Source organism: Siniperca chuatsi, linkage group LG21 (genome assembly GCF_020085105.1).
Source record: "Siniperca chuatsi isolate FFG_IHB_CAS linkage group LG21, ASM2008510v1, whole genome shotgun sequence".
NCBI classification, from domain to species: domain Eukaryota; kingdom Metazoa; phylum Chordata; class Actinopteri; order Centrarchiformes; family Sinipercidae; genus Siniperca; species Siniperca chuatsi.
This window is the reverse complement of record NC_058062.1, coordinates 21,136,363-21,153,209: the sequence shown is the minus strand read 5'-3', so window position 1 is coordinate 21,153,209 and position 16,847 is coordinate 21,136,363. Positions and strand designations below refer to the sequence as shown.

The following is a 16,847-nucleotide window of genomic DNA, read 5'->3' as shown; positions in this document are numbered from 1 at the left end:
TCAGTCCAAAAAAAAAAAAGATGTTCTGAATTAAAGTCTTAATTTGAAATGTTTTTTATTCATCATTATAAATTATTATATTTTATTAAAATTTAATTTGAGAATTTCTTTCTAAAAGGCATAATAGCTGCTAAACATGCGTAGTTGATGGTATTTAACCCATGCAATCCTACATAAATTGTAGGTAACTTCCTACAGATTTATCTAGTAGTGCCAAAAGGCCTGTGTGCCTCTGTGGCTTGATTCATCAAAAATACATGATTCTCTGGGTTCTGGTAAGTTCATCGGTTTCAGAAATAGTACTTAAAACATTGTCCGCTTTCTAAAGTATAAAGTATTGTGTTAGATTTAATTGCCTCTATTGCCATTTACCCAAACCATTGAAGTATAACTGAACACTCTTCTGTACCAGTCTGTGAAGACATTAGTGTTTGGGTGTGGATGTTGGTCTCATGGTAAATCATCTCCAAGGCTGCTCTTTATTGTAGTGATGATGATTAAATTTCACCATAATAAACCTGCACCACCTGATCTGTGGTCTCTCTGCTAGACAACAACTGTTTTAGACTTTGATACAAAGGTCATGAGATTAGAATAATACAGTCCGGCCTAGAATAACATAACACTTTCAGAGAACCTTAGCGAAGACACAAGTGACCTGATGCTGCCTCAAACATTCATGGGAACAACTTAAGTAAGTGTAACTCTGCTCATTTGGGTTAAAAATAATCTTATTTCATCATTGATTTCTCAGATGTCTCTCAGCTGAACGTATGAATCATATACTGTATGTCCCAATTTTTATACATTATTTTAAAGTCTAAAAGATTTTTTTGTTCTCAGACACATGATGCTAATAGTTAATCTGTCTTTCTTTCTCTTTTATCAGGCATTTACTTTCACTTATTGTCTCAGCAGCAGGTTCATTTCAACATGGAAAGGTACTGCAGTCAACATTTTCTATTAATAATAATACTACCTGTTTCTGTAACGAAGTCATTCTGATTAACTGTAATAAGAAAAAGGGTAAAAGAGTGGATGGAAAATCATGGTACAGGTTCAAATCAATGAAAACGTGTGTGGCAGTTTGTTTATACATTAGTGCTGTTAACATTAAAATCAGAAAACATGTTTCTTTGGTGAAAAGATTTCAAAGCTGATTATATCAAACAGAAAGGCTGCTCTTTAGATGATTCAGTTCACTTTTAATGACTGATCGATGCTTCATAAATCAATCTGATATTTGATTTCTGGTCTCTGATATGGTGCAGTTCCATGAGTTTGGACTTTGATACTAAAGCTATTTTTTCAGTTGACAGTTTATTGTTCTAGTTTATTGTTAAATGGTTTTATTTTTCTAGTCAAGACCTCAACCATTAAAAGGATTTTGACAAGTTCAGAATCAGAAATGCTTTATTGATCCCCAAGGGAAAACTCCTTGTTACTGCAGCTCACTATCACATCAGTGCACACAGGAATAGAATTATACAACAATGTTTAATTGTACTTGCACTGTGGTTGAAGTTAGCCTTTGTAGTTTGTATGTGCATACATTATATGGTTGTACAGAGCGCCTTTCAGTGGTAAGCAAAAGCAGGACACATACATTATTGAATGAACATACCAACTGAGGATGGGAGGTTCTTACCACCACTGTGGATTCAACACCATTGACCTTGTGAATAGTAGCGGTGACTACTTGTAAGACTGGTGCTTGTAGCAGATTTAAAATCAGGATATTGTGTCCAGGCACTGCCTGTTCAGGCCCCTGTCCTGATTGGCTGCAGTCCATTAATAAATGTGTCCCCTGGTTTAACAGTAACCTGTTTGATTGGTCGGTTTCACAAAGATAGACTTTGACTAAGGCTTAGATCTAACTAATAGTGAGACTTCAGATAGACTTCTAAATTCATCGTTCACACAAAGCTGTTACAACAATTTCAAGGACATTTTACTGTGAAAATTCAGCAAAGAGTGTAACAATAAAAAAAAACTTCCACCAGTATAAAATCTGAGCACAGTGCAAACATTTAACAGAACTGAGATGCTGTGGCTTCTTAATGCAGCAGGGCTCAGCACTTCTGCAAACTCATCAGTCGGGCTCAGGAGAGTTTCCTTGGACAAATGAAAACGACTGACCGTCCCCTCACAGCTGTATATGTCCAACAGGTTACTGCACTCTCTAAAACCTCTTTGCTTTCTCCTTACTCGCTCCACAACATTGTTAGCAAACTACAAATAATGAGCTATATTTGGCTCTTTTTTTGTCATTTGGTGCCACTGGTCAGCAGGTGTCACTGATTGTTACCATGGAAACTATGCTCTTAGTTCAGAGTTAGCCTGGGGGTCAGATGGCTAACTTTTTAGGCTTAAAAGAAGTTAGTCTTTATTTTTGTGAAACAGTCTACCTTGCATGAGACTAATCTAAGAGCAAAATTAAGATTGGCCTAACACTACAGACCAGTCTAAAATATCTTGGTGAAACCGCCTGTTAGGGGTGCTGTTCAAGGTGCTGAGCCTGCTTTAACTTTAAATTCTTTCCCAAATTTTAAACTCTTATCCAAAAGAGCACCAAATGCCTATTTCTTCTACTTCAACCCACAGTATTGACATAATCACCAGCCTAATTGTCTGGGCTGTAGCTACCATTGAGGACACTCAAGTCATCTCCTCTGTATTTTTTCTGGGAATTTGTGTTGTTTTGCAACCTTGGAGTAGATTACACTTTACAATCATTTAAAAAACATTTAGCGTTTAGTTAATGCGGACGAAAGCACACAAAAAACTTTTTTTTTCCAACTTAACAATAATTTTGCATCCGTTGATCAGGATCCAGCAGGAGAGACCAGACTCTTCTGAACCCGGCTGTGTGTCCATGCACAGTGACCATGCGAAGGGTTGCCTTGATCATCTTACAGATCAACACCATTCTTTAGAAAAGAAGTAAGTTTCATGATCATTGAAGTGTTACTGGGGGACTTATCCAGTACACTGAATCAGCATGCCGCTTTTCAAAATTGCTCCTCTTCACATACAATGTTAGTAATTAACACTCTATAGAGCAATTTCAAATTTCAGACTTTTCTGGTAGTTTTCATAGGAGCACAGAGAGTTACTTAGTTACGCTCTCCAGTACTGCTGGTCATTTATTACTACCAACACAGATGGTAAGTAAAAATGTACAACTGATGACTGTTTCTCACCCTGGTGCTCTTCCTGTCTGTAAATCAGCACTCACCAGGAGAGACCACACTCACCTGTACCCAGCTGTGTGTCCATGCAGAGTGACCATTCAAAAGGTGGCCTGATTGATTTTAAAGGCAGCCATGATTCTTTGAAAAAGAGGTAAGTTTTATGCACATCAGTGTTTCCTATCGAAAACAATGAATAAACATGCCAATTGTTCAATATTGCTGCTCTTAAGATGCAGAGTGTTAGTAATTCACAGGTTTCTCATATAATTACACTTTGCTTGTAGTTTTGGAAAGAGCGCAGAAAGGTACATATTTACTCACCTCACACTCTGCTGGCCATGCGTCGTCCTTTATTATTATGACCTAGGTGGCCAAAGGTAAAGGTAAAATTTTACAACTGATAATAAAACACTGAAGGGCTTGTTGTTTTCAGACTTTGTTCATGAGAACTAGTACTGTTCTAACCACCATGTTAGCCTCTCACCCTGGTGCTCCTCATCTCTGTCAATCAGCATTCAGCATGAGAAACCAGACTCACCTAGCTGTGCGTCCATGAGTGACCATTCAATGAGTGGCCTGATTGATTTTAAAGATCCATACCATGCTTTGGAAAAGAGGTACGTTTGATGAATATCAGAGTGTTACTGAGTTGCTTATCCAATACTGGTTCACTGAACAGACATTCCATTTTCTAAATTTGCTCCTCTTTATATACTGTCAGTCATTGAAGGGGTAGTCCAGCCATTTTGATTTACATTTCCATAAAATTGGAGGACACCAAGACACCAGTTTTTAAAGGGGAATGGTCAAAATTGAGGCAGCAGAGTCTGAGATGTCCTCACTTTTAGGCCCTAGAATGGGTCAAGCTTCAAAAACACTGGATCCTACATTTCCCATAATACAATTCAGTAGCATCACCCCCATCTTTTAAACTCATTGCCAATTTGTAATGCAGGCTTTCGGTTACAAATTTGAGGTCTCAAGACCAAGTCAAGATCTTATGACATCATCAGGGTTATTTTCTCAGACTAGACACCAGAGTCTAAGAATAGACAATTTTGTGTTGGGCTATGTAAATAAAACTGACTTGAAAAAGAGCAGGAGCCATTGAAAAGGACTAGGGTATGGATGAGGTAACGTGACTGACAGGGTGAGCAGGTAATGGTCACGGGTCAGGCTGACTGATGAAGGAGGAGGCGGAGACAGGAATTAGGTTTAACTACAGTGTTGTATTTTACTGAAAGTTGGATTGCGTGTGGTTGCATTGGAGTTTGCCAAGCAGCGAGGTCGGGATGTTTCAGGTTTGGTTTGTTGAACTGATCAGCGGATAGACACCTATCTAAATAATCTCGCCCAGCTGTGCCACGCAGTAACGCGCAGCCATTCGCTGAAGGGTTAGAAGGGAGTCAGCTGGTTTCCGTGAGCCTTTCGACAGACTTGACTTTAGAATGCTCCCATGACAGCCACAGAACACGTTATACAACACACACAGAATGAATAGTACTCCCCACAATAACTGATCTTCATTTGTAAAATCAGTGGAGTGCAGAGCAGATGTATGGAGCAGTTTGGGGCTCATATTTATTGTTTAATGGGACTTTGTGGTAGTTTTCGTAAGTAAAAAAGAGAGAGTTACTTATTTACTTTGCCCACACTCTGCTGGTCCTACTTCATCCTTTATTACTTAACTGGGGGGATAAAGCTAAAAATTTATGACTGATAATAAAATTATAAAATACTGAAGGGATTGCTATTATCAGACTTGAGAAATAAAATAGGTCTGATTGTAAATTTCTCACCCTGGTGCTCCTCCCCTCTGTCAATAAGCATCCAGGATGAGAAACCAGACTCACCCAGCTGTGTGTCCATGAGTGACCATTCAATAAGTGGCCTGATTGATTTTAAAGATCCACACCATGCATTTGAAAATATGTAAGTATTGTTAAGCACTAAAATATCACTGTATTAATTTGCTATTAATAATCCAGTAAAGGATTGTGGTGCAGTGTCAACATTTTAGCATAAAATGTACCTCCATTACACTTGGGCAGTATACATGTACAAAATTCAATTTTACACTTCAGGCATTTTGTGTTACAGTAATGGTATATAATGTAATTTTGTATTCAGTGCAAAATTGTATTTCATGCAACATTGTGTCTCAAAATATGTATTATGTGTCATTACATATATTTGTACATCATGTTTTCAGAGTCCACCAGGGGGGGTCAGAGACTACCAGTAGTGACCCTGTCCAGAAGCATCACACAGAGATGGAGTCCACATTTATGGTTTGTAAATGTAATGAGAAATAAAATGCAATACAGTAACAATCATCATCTATTCAATGACCAACGATCAATCCATGCTACGCTTTCTGAAAGACAATTAATTCCAAGTGGTTGCAATGTGTTTCACAAGTTTATTTCCCATGTTATTATGTTGCAGGTGCTTGAAGAAACCATTGTCACGTTTGTGAAGAATGAGCTGAAAATCTTTCAAAAGGTTCTCAGTCCAGATTACACAGTAGATTCGGACAGTCAGAAGAAAAAGGAAGACTTGGTGGACAGTGAGGAGGAAGAGCAGAAGAGGAGCAACAGAGAGGCCCTTCTGACAATCACACTGCACTTCCTGAGGAGAATGAAGCAGAAGGAGCTGGCTGACTCTCTGCAGAGCAGTAAGAGGTTTAATATGAAAATAAGGAGAGATATAGATATGTACTATGCAACATCGCTTATAAACAACAGCAAGTGAAACCTATAATCACTTAATTTTATTAGGTGACACAATACATGACAAAAATGTGTTATTGGCTCCGCTAAAAATTGTTCTCCCAATCATTGCAAAGAAACTCTACATTTGCATTAATAGTGAAAATAGTGAAATGTGGCTCAGCTGATTAATTTGGCCAGCCTACATGGTGCTTAATGGGAACTGATTCAAGTGGGCTTGAACCTGGACTGTCTGACAAAATGGTATCACCATGTTTTGAGATTGTAAAGGCTGACTCTGACATTCAGTACAATAGAGTGGCTTTCCACAAATGCTGCACAAGTTAATATTATCTACCCAGTTGGCATCACTGCACCTTACAGCCATGCTTGCAGCTCTGTGAGGCTATACTTAGGCACATGAGGGTTAGAGCTAAATGCTAATGTCACCATGCTAACATACTCACAATGGCAATGTCAATATGCTAATGTTTAGCAGGTAGTGTTTACCATGGTCACCATCTTCATCAAAGAGTACCTTAGCACCAGGCTGAAAAGCATTGTTTGTTATCCTCTGGGTGTGGTCAGAAGTGTGCTTTGTTGCACCTGTAACGACATAAACCAAAGTATTGGACATCCTGAAATTTTGGCATAAGGGTGGAACTTGAGGAAAAGTTGGAGGATCACCAACGTTATTACAATTCATTCTCCAGGGAGTGTTGAATATCTGTACCAAATGTCATAATCCATCCAATAGGTGTTGAGATATTTGACTCAAAACCAAAAATGTCCATCTCATGATGATGCTAGAGGAAAACTCAGGGGATCACTAAGTCATTAGGCTTCATCCTCTGGGGACTAAGAATGTCAATTCATGGCAATCCATCAGTATTGTTCAAACATATCAGTCTGGACCAAAGTGGTCCAACCAATCAACCAACCAACTGACTGAATGACATCAGTCTTTGTCTTCGTGACAGGTCACAAACTAACTAAAGTAATCACACCAATTTGCATCACCTCTACCATTCCATTAAGGGTGAGTTCACATGTTCTCCCATGGCCAGTTTAACTAGCAGCTGATGAATGGCCTTACTTCCCTGGGAGGAATACGCCATTGCCAACTGGCTAAGGGCCAACTGACTAATCAAACTAGATAGCTAATGTGGGGCTAGTATTGCCAACTAGTTGATGGGAGGGCAGTTGATGAAGGGCCAGTGTGCTAACTGGCTATAGGGAGAGTTTATTAACTGTCCAGTTCCAGCCATTAGTGACAGGCAATTTATCAGGCAAATCCAGTGCTACTTTCAGAGGATATTGAGATACTAAGATGGAAAATGTATACATTCATCCTTAATGTGGAAATGTATCAACTTTACTTTCACATTTACTCATTGATTTAATTTGCTCTGTTCTTTCAGAAGCGGTTGTTCCTATATACCAACAAAAACTCAAATCTCACCTGAAAGGGAAGTTCCAGTATTTTTTTGAGGGAATTGCTAAAGCAGGGAACCACACCCTTCTGAATGACATTTACACAGAGCTCTACATTACAGAGGGAGAGAGTGGAGAGGTCAATGACGAACATGAGATCAGACAGATTGAAACAGCAGCCATGAAACAATCAAGACCAGAAACTATGATCAAATGTGAAGACATCTTCCAACCACTACCTGGCAGAGATCATCATCTGGTCAGAACAGTGCTGACAATGGGAGTGGCTGGCATAGGGAAAACAGTCTTGGCGCACAAGTTCATTCTGGACTGGGCTGAAGATAAAGCCAACCACGACATACAATTCACATTTCCATTCAGTTTTAGAGAACTGAATTTGCTGGGTGGAAAAAAGTACAGCTTGGTTGAACTTATTCATCTCTATTTTACTGAGACCAAAGAAGCAGACATTTGCTGCTTTGACAAGGTGAAGGTTGTGTTCATCTTTGACGGTCTGGATGAGTGTCGACTTCCTCTAGACTTCCACAACAATGAGATCCTGACTGATGTTACAAAGCCAACCACAGTGGATGTGCTGCTGACAAACCTCATCACTGGGAAACTGCTTCCCTCTGCTCGCCTCTGGATAACCACTCGACCTGCTGCAGCCAATCAGATCCCTCCTGAGTGTGTTGACATGGTCACAGAGGTGAGAGGGTTCACTGACACCGACAAAAAAGAGTACTTCAGGAAGAGATTTCGAGATGACAACCTGGATGGCAGAATCATGTCCCACATCAAGACATCACGAAGCCTCCACATCATGTGCCACATCCCAGTCTTCTGCTGGATCACTGCTTCAGTTCTGGACCATGTATTGAAAGCAAATGAAAATGGCGAGTTACCCAAGACCCTGACTGAGATGTACATCCACTTCCTGGTGGTTCAGTCCAAGGTAGGGAAAATCAAGTATTGTGGAGGAGCTGAGACAGATACACTCTGGAACACCCACACCTGCAACATCATTATGTCTATGGGAAGACTGGCTTTTGAACAGCTGCAGAAAGGCAACTTGATCTTTTATGAATCAGACCTGATAGCATGTGACATTGATATCAGGGCAGCCTCAGTCGACTCAGGAGTGTTGACACAGATCTTTAAAGAGGAGTGTGGGCTGTACCAGGAAAAGGTGTTCTGTTTTGTACATCTGAGTTTTCAGGAGTTTATGGCTGCTCTGTATGTCTTTGTGACATTCATCAACACTGGAGTCAATCTACTGTCAGAACCACGACCAAGATTTAGGTGGTGGCCTAAGCTATTAACATTCAGATCAACTGAAAAAACAATCTTCCAGACTGCTGTGGACAAGGCCTTACAGAGTCCAAATGGACACCTGGACTTGTTCCTCCGCTTCCTCCTGGGTTTCTCACTGGAATCCAATCAGACTCTTCTACGAGGTCTGTTGAAACAGACAGGATGTGCCTCATATGCCAATCACGAGACAGTACAGAACATCAAGGAAAAGATCCGAGAGAATCTGTCTCCAGAGAGGTGCATCAATCTGTTCCACTGTCTGAATGAGCTGAATGATCATTCACTAGTGGAGGAGATCCAAAAGTGCCTGAGTTCAGGAAGTCTCTCCACAGACAAACTGTCTTCTGCTCAGTGGTCAGGTCTGGTCTTCATCTTACTGTCATCAGAAAAAGACTTGGACGTGTTTGACTTGAGGAAGTACTCTGCTTCAGCGGAAGGTCTCCTGAGGCTGCTACCAGTGGTTCGCGTCTCCAAAATATCTCTGTAGGAGCACTGCTAAACAAATAAAGTAGATATATTAAACCAGACATTCATTTTACAGATACACTAAAAGAGATAAAGATAAATTGTTTGTCTTCATGCTTTTTCAGGTTGAATGGCTGTAAATTGTCAGAGAGAAGCTGTGAAGTTCTGGCATCAGTTCTTAGCTCCAAAACCTCTACTCTTAGAGAGCTGGACCTGAGTGACAACAATCTACAGGATTCAGGAGTGAAGCTGCTCTCTGCTGGACTAGGAAGTCCACACTGTAGACTGGAAACTCTGAGGTCAGTGTCCTTTTATCTAAACAAATAACCATTTGCAATATTACCTAGCCTGTGTCAAGCACAAGTCTTACTGGTCAAGATCTCATACCTGACACTGACCTACATTTAGAGCAAGAATTCAGAAACTCCTTAGGGTTCAGTGGAACAATACCCAAGAATGTGTTGCTATTTGCTTGCTTTCCCTGTGTGTTGGTAGATTGTCAGGCTGTCTGGTCACAGAGGAAGGCTGTGCTGCCCTGGTCTCAGCTTTGAGCTGTAACCCCTCCCATTTGAGAGAGCTGGATCTGAGCTACAACCATCCAGGTGACTCAGGCGTGAAGCTGCTCTCCGCAGCCCTGGAGGATCCACGCTTGCAACTGACTACTCTCAGGTATGGAGAGACTTATTCCTCCATTTGTTAGTATCATGGTCACAATCACTGTGGCAACAGGCCTTTTCGCTGGTGACTTTCTCATGCTTGTTTTGGGGTCTACACAAGACCTCTGTGGCCAGAAGGGAGTGATCTCTCCAGCATGTCTATTCTAAGATCTCCCTCCAGTCAGTTCTACAGGGAAAGATGCATCCGTTCTAGGTGCTCATTTTAATGCAAAGGAGCAGTGAGACCATGCAAGGAAACCTGATCTAGGTTACTTGTATCTGTGATCTCATTCTTTCAGTCACTACCCAAAGCTGGGGTACTAGGGGTTGGTCAACCTGATCTTCATTCCAACCGAATCACACATAATGCTGCAGTCATGGTCCAATGAAGCCACAAGGACAACAGTGACCAAACCACACCCTTTCCAGACCTCAGATGCACCTTGATGTCTTGTCCAAGAATATCAACGATGCATGGGTGTAGGAGACAAAGTCCTCCATTAACCAATCACTCACTTCTGCACTGCAGATCAAAAGGACTGCAGTGCAGTTACTGTAGTTGCAGAAGTGAGTACTTGGGTAATGGAGGAGTTTGGAGAAGCTCTGGACACATTGCTGTGATTGAACAGGGTATATTTTGACTCAGCAAAGCCTTGTGGTCCAGTCACACCAACATTTTGAACCAAAATAAATCTATTTCAATGGAATTCACTCTTGCACCCTTAATCTAATCAAGTCACAGTGAAATTGGTTCTCTGCATTTGACCCATCCTAAGTATTAGGAGCAGTGGGTAGCCACTGTGCAGTGCACAGGGACCAACTCCAGTTCTCAGCCAGTGCCTTGGTCAAAGTCCACACAGAAAGGCCCTGCCCCCCTGGGAATCGAACCCAGGACGTTCTTGCTGTGAGGAGACAGTGCTAACCACTGATCCACCGTGCTGCCCAAATCAATTGATAACCTTGTAGACAATGGTGATCTTTGAGGGAACTGGATATTCTAAAAAGCAGGGAGCTATTGGTGTGGTTCACCATCCAATTTAATATAACTCTGCTGGTGTATAAACTGCTCCACAAAAGAAATGTGGTTTACAGTCTGTGAGACAGGCATTAATGGTACATATATATCTCTTGAATAAATTGTGTTTACTTAATGTTATCAAGCTAGCTTTCTCAGTCACTAAGTGGTAGTTAATTGGCAGCATGTGATCGGCTACCTCGCCAGCCACAGTAGTTCACCAACTAGACCCGCAAGTAGTTGATAGATCACTGAGCTTCCAGCACCACCTTTTTCGCAAAAGAACACACAAATTAATTTCATTGTGCCACTTTCTTTGTGATTGGGCGCTTGAGGCACATGTGGGTCTAACAGACGTGTCTCACAATCTTTCTGGCATCTAATACATCTCACCACTAGTGCAGGGATCAGTTGACAGCTCAGCCAGAACCTATGTCTTTAGGTCTGGTGAAAAACTAGATAGTCGATCATGACCTTTGGTCCAAGGTATGCTAGTAAATTATGTTTGAACATGGTGTTTCTTAGGGCCAATCCTTAACTAGCACACATGCAACAACAACTCACCACTCAGGTTCCAATTATTGGTGGCCATTACACTCAATCAGGTGCTTTCAGATGTACCAGTCCTTGCCAAGTTTAGCATTGAAGCCCCACACAGGTGGAGACTTCTTCAGCACCACACTTTCCCCCAAAGAGAGCTGAATACTTCCTGACAGCAGTTTGGCACTCAGTACTCAAACAAACAACAAAGTTTTCCTATCTGCAACCGAGCCATTAAAAAAAATTCCAAGTCCCTTAAGGCCTGGCTCTAGGAATGTGTCTTCTTACTGATCTTTTCAAACCAATCATACACACGGCAACATTACTCCCAGGGTCTTACACGCCCCTTTACCTGGTTGTGATATGGTTGTGGTTAAAGGAGGCAATGTTTTTAATGTATGTTTCTGGATATATGTCATGCAAGAAAAATATCATTTTCATCATTTTTTATAAATGAGAATATGTGTCACATTACAGACAGGCAGGGACACCGAGATGGAGCCAGAAGGAGTTTATTAGGAATGACAGCCAGAGATAGCGGGTATGGAGAGGGAGATAGTCAGTAGGAGGGAGATCGAGGAGATTCACAGGAGAGTCCTAGTTATGACTGAGGTCAGACCCTGAATGAGGTGAGTGGTGTGCTTATGTACTGGCTGTGATTGGGGCTAATTGAGAGCAGGAGTGTAACTGGGAGCTGGTGTGGGTGATTACAGGCTGGTGAGGCCATGACAGGCTGTGACAATATGCTTATTTGACTTTTATTTCTCATCCCCAGAGTGGATAATGGTGGAGTGAAGAGATTGAAGTCAGGTCCGAGAAAGTGTAAGTGTGGTGTTTATCTACCTTGATTCACGATGACAAAGCACCATTCCAGTTTTTATTGCTGGCTGATATAATGTAACATAGAGGTGTTCGTCAAACTGCTAATACATAATTGATTAGAAATGTAACAGGTGTAAAATTATGTTGTGTTATGTTGTCTTATTTTCCTCATCAGATGCCTGTGAACTCACACTGGACCCAAACACAGCAAACAGTAAGCTCTCTCTGTCCAAGGACAACAGAAAGGTGACAGAGGTGTTGGAGGAGCTTCCATACCCTGATCATCCAGAGCGATTTTACCATTGGAAGCAGGTTCTGTGTAGAGAAGGTTTAACTGGGCGTTGTTACTGGGAGGTCGATTGGAAAGGATGGGTTAATATTGGAGTGGCATACAAAGGAATCAAAAGGAAAGGGCAGGATGACGACTGCTGGATCGGCCAGAATGACAAGTCCTGGAGTCTGTTACGCTGTGATAATAAGTACTCCGCCTGTCACAAAAACAGGAGAGCAGTCATACCCATCCACTCCTCCTTTGACACTGGCAGAGTAGGAGTGTATCTGGACTGGCCTGCTGGTACTCTGTCCTTCTACAGAATCTCCTTTGACACACTGATCCACCTCCACACCTTCCACTGCACATTCACTGAACCCCTCTATCCTGCATTTGGGATTGAGTTTAAGTGTGAATCATCAGTTTCTCTGTTAGATATAGCATAAGGTAGAGTTATCTCTTATGTTCAATGAATAACATACAGTATACACATCATTCAGTTGAGTTGAACTGACTAATCATTTTATGGCAAAGCTAGCTCAACATAGTAAAAGCTTAAGAGGTTAGTATGCTTCAACTGAAGTGTAGTGGAGCAGCATCCCCCGCTCACCGCAACCTTTTTGTCTTGGAATTGGGGGGGTTGCGTCCAACAATTTTTGTAACTTTCTGAAATTTATAATCCAACAAGCATGCCCTCTTCACACAGTGACTGGCCAGGTGTGCTGAGGTGTGAAAGTAGGCAGGGTTGGAAGTTCTCACTCTAGGTCTGTTTTTGAACGTGCCCAGGCTCTCCACCGACTGCAAGACCCAGGGCATGATGGGAAACGCCTGGCTGTTGCTTGATCAAAGAGCTGATTAGCTCTTAGTTTTGACCACAAACACCATGTTTTGTAAAAAATCATAATTTTCTGTTTAATTGTAATATTTAATGATAAATTGTAGTCTATTAGTCTCAGCTTTAACTACAGGTAGCCTACAGATGGATCAAACAGGATGTATATATTTTGGTGATTTTCTGTATATTCTTTGAAGGCTGCTGGAAACTGTCCAACTTGACTACAGCTTTTTGTCACTGCCCCCTGCTGCTGCCGCCGCCGCCTGATCTTGTCCCCTTTCCAGGCGAGGCCAGTTCATTGTAAGACCTCTGACACAACCAACCAAACAAACGAAAACGTGGCACCAAAAATGGTGCTCACCATTTTCAGATTCAAGTGCCCCTGATTTGTGATCTGGCCAACAGAGATGTTAGGGGTTGTCACGTTTAATCAAAGTTGCTGTTGGATTATTCTACTTCATTAGATTACATTACATACACATTACATTTCATACATCCACCTGTGTGGAAGATAGCAGTGAGGACAGTACATCAGTAATCAGACTATGACACCAGAAATGCCCCACAAAGCATAAACCAAATGTCAGTACAGCTGATAGTCAACCACTTCAGCTGAGAAACACAGTGCGAAGAGAACATCCATGTAGTCTCCTTTTGTTTTTTGAGGATTATTTCATTTTTTTATTAGTACAGCTGAAGAGATAGACAGGAAAGGTGGGGAGTGAGAGGGGATGACATGCAGCAAAGGGTTGGAATCAAACCCAGACCGGAACACACATGTACTTAAACCTTCTGAATTCCTGACTCCAACACTTTTCAAAAATCATTGTAAATACATATACAGATGTTTTTATTTTAATAAAAAAAATGAACTCTGCTTGCCAATCTAATAATTCAAGTTCTTTTAAATAAAAACACTAAGTTACATTAGATCTTCTGGGACTGTATTTCAAGGCATTGATCCAATAGACAGACAGGTTGCAGATTCAAGCTTTCACTTTTTTAAAACCATCATCAGGATCAGGTAGAGGTGTCAGGAAACAACAGCTAATGAATACCAGGTGTACCACACTGTAAAAATTAAAGGACACTCGAGGCTCCTTTTGAGGTTCCTCAGTTTGCCACACTGGCAAAACCCTTTTATACACATCAGTTCTCTGAGGAACTTGGGTAGTTTATCAGGTTCCTTTCCAGCATGGTCTGGAACCACTTTGGGTTCTTCAAAGCAAAATTTCCTAACTGTCTGAGGTTCCTCAAGGAACTTTAGCTTATTTGGGGGTTTGAGACCTATTATTGCTACTGCTGCAACTACTAAACCAAAAGATTACAACATAATAATTTATAAAAAGAAGTCTGTAATAAATTAAGAATTTGAATAGAATACAATAATGGTATGTATTTTCTTTTATAATTCAACAAATACACAAAATAAATAAGTAATAAACAAACAAATAAACAAGACAAAAAAAATTGCAAAAGCAGAACTGAAATTACTTTAAAATTTCTTCTTTTACTGGCACACTCATAACCACCAGATGAGTCATTTCATAGCAAACACAGAAATCCAGTATTCATTTAAGTTCTTTATCAAGTAAAAATATATTTGATTTTTACAGATTCAAAAATGCTAAGAATTACATGCTTTTCTCTGATTTATATAGCTATGAAAATGAAACCTTTGGAGTTTTTTTAGCTGCTTGTCAGGAAGTAATCTGAAGACATTTTTACATTTCATAGATAAAATTAGGAATCAGTTCATCAACAAACAGATTACTCTTACTATTACTTAAAATCCATGTGGGAACCACAAAAGAAGACCTCAGTAAGAAGAAAAATACAAGAAACACAACAACAACTTTGAAGACTTTCTTGAAAAGGTAGAATCCACTGTCTCAAAGTATGTTTTACACGTCAAAAATTAAAGAGATAAGTTTGTCTCAAGGTAAAATATCAAAATGTTTTGTCGGTTCTGTCATGGTTCGTGTCAGTGAAAGCAACAGAAATAGTTCAGGAGCACAGAGTTTGAATGAAAAGATTTTTTCTGTTGTGTTTTCTCAAAGTTTGGCAGACGTTTGAGGCGGCTTGGAAGCCAACAGCAAGCCACAGAGTGTTTTACTGTTAAAGAGTTAGCAGTACATATCTACCTACCTCAAAGGATGAGTCAGTTGAGCCGACGTTGCGCAGTTGAATTTGACCGAGGCGCGTTAAGGAACCCTCGGAAATTCTAGAGTTAAATACAGAGAACTTAAAAAATGAGATTAAAGGTGATTTTTTTATATCTTGTATTATACATATTGTATTGTATGATTAGCATCATTTGTATAACCTCCAGTTTAGTCTATGACAAACAGTTGGATGGTTACGGTTTTAGCTTAGAATGGTGTGTGTATGAATATTCTGCATAACCCATTGTGTGTGTGTGTGTGTATCATGGTTTAAAGAGCCATGATGATTTGAGAGCTGGGATTTCCTACTATACATGAATGTACAGTCACATCAGTTAAGAATCCACCAACTGCTGTTAACTGCTGTCTACGTACTGGGTCAGTGGTGGTGAGAGGCACCCCTCTATTACTTAAAGGGTGTAATTCCTATCGCCTAGTAAATAAATATGTTCATTACCATGTTGTATGAAAGATGTGGAATATTTAAAAAAAAATAAACTTCAAAGAAAGTTGAATATTTTAAAACGTTTTAATGAGATTTAACAGTTGAATGATACCCAAGATGTATGAAAGATGAAACATTTTAAGATTTGAATGGAGTTTCTAGCTGAAAGAATGAATGAGTAGATAAGACTTGAAAATGTCTACACCCTGTATGTGTGCATGTGTGTGTGCATGTCTGCTTGGACACACATGTATGAATACATGAGCGAGAGCGAGAAGCTTCCTCCATACTGAGATCACTAACCATAGATTATTATTTTGTTTTTACAATTACTTTCAAATCAAAGAAAAACACTAAAGTAGACCAATGCAGCCATGAATACTGGTCACAGAAATCTCACTTCTTCCAGGAACTTTCTTGAGTAAAAGGGGTCATTGGGAAGTCCTAGAAAAGTCCAGGGTTCTTAAAAGAACCCTTTTAGGCACTGGGTTCTTCTAGGAACCCTCCCAGGTAAAAAGCTCAAATTAAAAAGGGTTCCTCCAGAAGCTGTGAGCTGAAGAAAAGTGCTTGCTGGAACCCACTGTGATGGCCTGAGGTTCCTGCAGGATTTTTTAGGTTGCAGAGGGTTCTTCCAGGAACTTCCTCCTATAGAAAGGTTACTTGAAGCACCTTCAATGTAGTTTTAAGTTCTTTGAGTACCCTGTTGGATATTTGAGTAACCTCATCATATGTAAAGGGTTTTTTGAAGCACCTCAAATATATATTTTTAAGTTCCTTGGGTAACCTATTGTATAATCGAGGCACTTTTAGTTTTTACAGTGGCAGGTGATTGCTAAACTGCAAGTTTGTTTGTTAGAAAGAATGTTATGGAACTAAACTGCCATTGTCATTACACTTGCACATGCTTTTCTCCCATGACGCATGAAAATATCTGCTGTGAAAAAGGTATATACATGTACATATACGTGTATATGAAACAT

General features: G+C 40.3%; 1 protein-coding gene across 3 annotated transcripts; it reads left to right on the top strand.

Moving 5' to 3' along the window:
* The first annotated feature begins 2 nt into the window (after positions 1–2).
* Positions 3–14,134, top strand: LOC122869242 (NLR family CARD domain-containing protein 3-like). 3 transcript variants are annotated; one of them, XR_006376273.1, is made up of 13 exons: positions 3–694; positions 890–941; positions 2,830–2,943; positions 3,232–3,345; positions 3,707–3,811; positions 5,022–5,126; positions 5,407–5,485; positions 5,643–5,871; positions 7,327–9,136; positions 9,244–9,417; positions 9,614–9,787; positions 11,807–12,151; positions 12,327–12,428. XR_006376273.1 is itself a non-coding variant. In XM_044182028.1 (13 exons), the coding sequence occupies exons 2-13, from the start codon at positions 934–936 to the stop codon at positions 12,866–12,868; spliced, it is 3,501 nt and encodes a 1,166-aa protein (XP_044037963.1). In that variant the 5' UTR covers positions 18–694; positions 890–933; the 3' UTR covers positions 12,869–14,134. The 3 variants fall into 3 exon arrangements, 1 of the variants encoding a protein (XP_044037963.1); XR_006376274.1 differs by lacking the exon at positions 12,327–12,428 and having other exon boundaries at positions 11,807–11,958; positions 12,105–12,151; XM_044182028.1 differs by having other exon boundaries at positions 18–694; positions 12,105–12,151; positions 12,327–14,134.
* Positions 14,135–16,847: the final 2,713 nt, after the last annotated feature.

Excerpts from the sequence above, each read along its gene's own strand:
- LOC122869242 (XM_044182028.1), top strand. Across the intron at positions 5,486-5,642 it reads AGATGGAGTCCACATTTATG|GTGCTTGAAGAAACCATTGT; the intron begins GTTTGTAAATGT and ends ATTATGTTGCAG. Across the intron at positions 9,137-9,243 it reads CGCGTCTCCAAAATATCTCT|GTTGAATGGCTGTAAATTGT; the intron begins GTAGGAGCACTG and ends ATGCTTTTTCAG.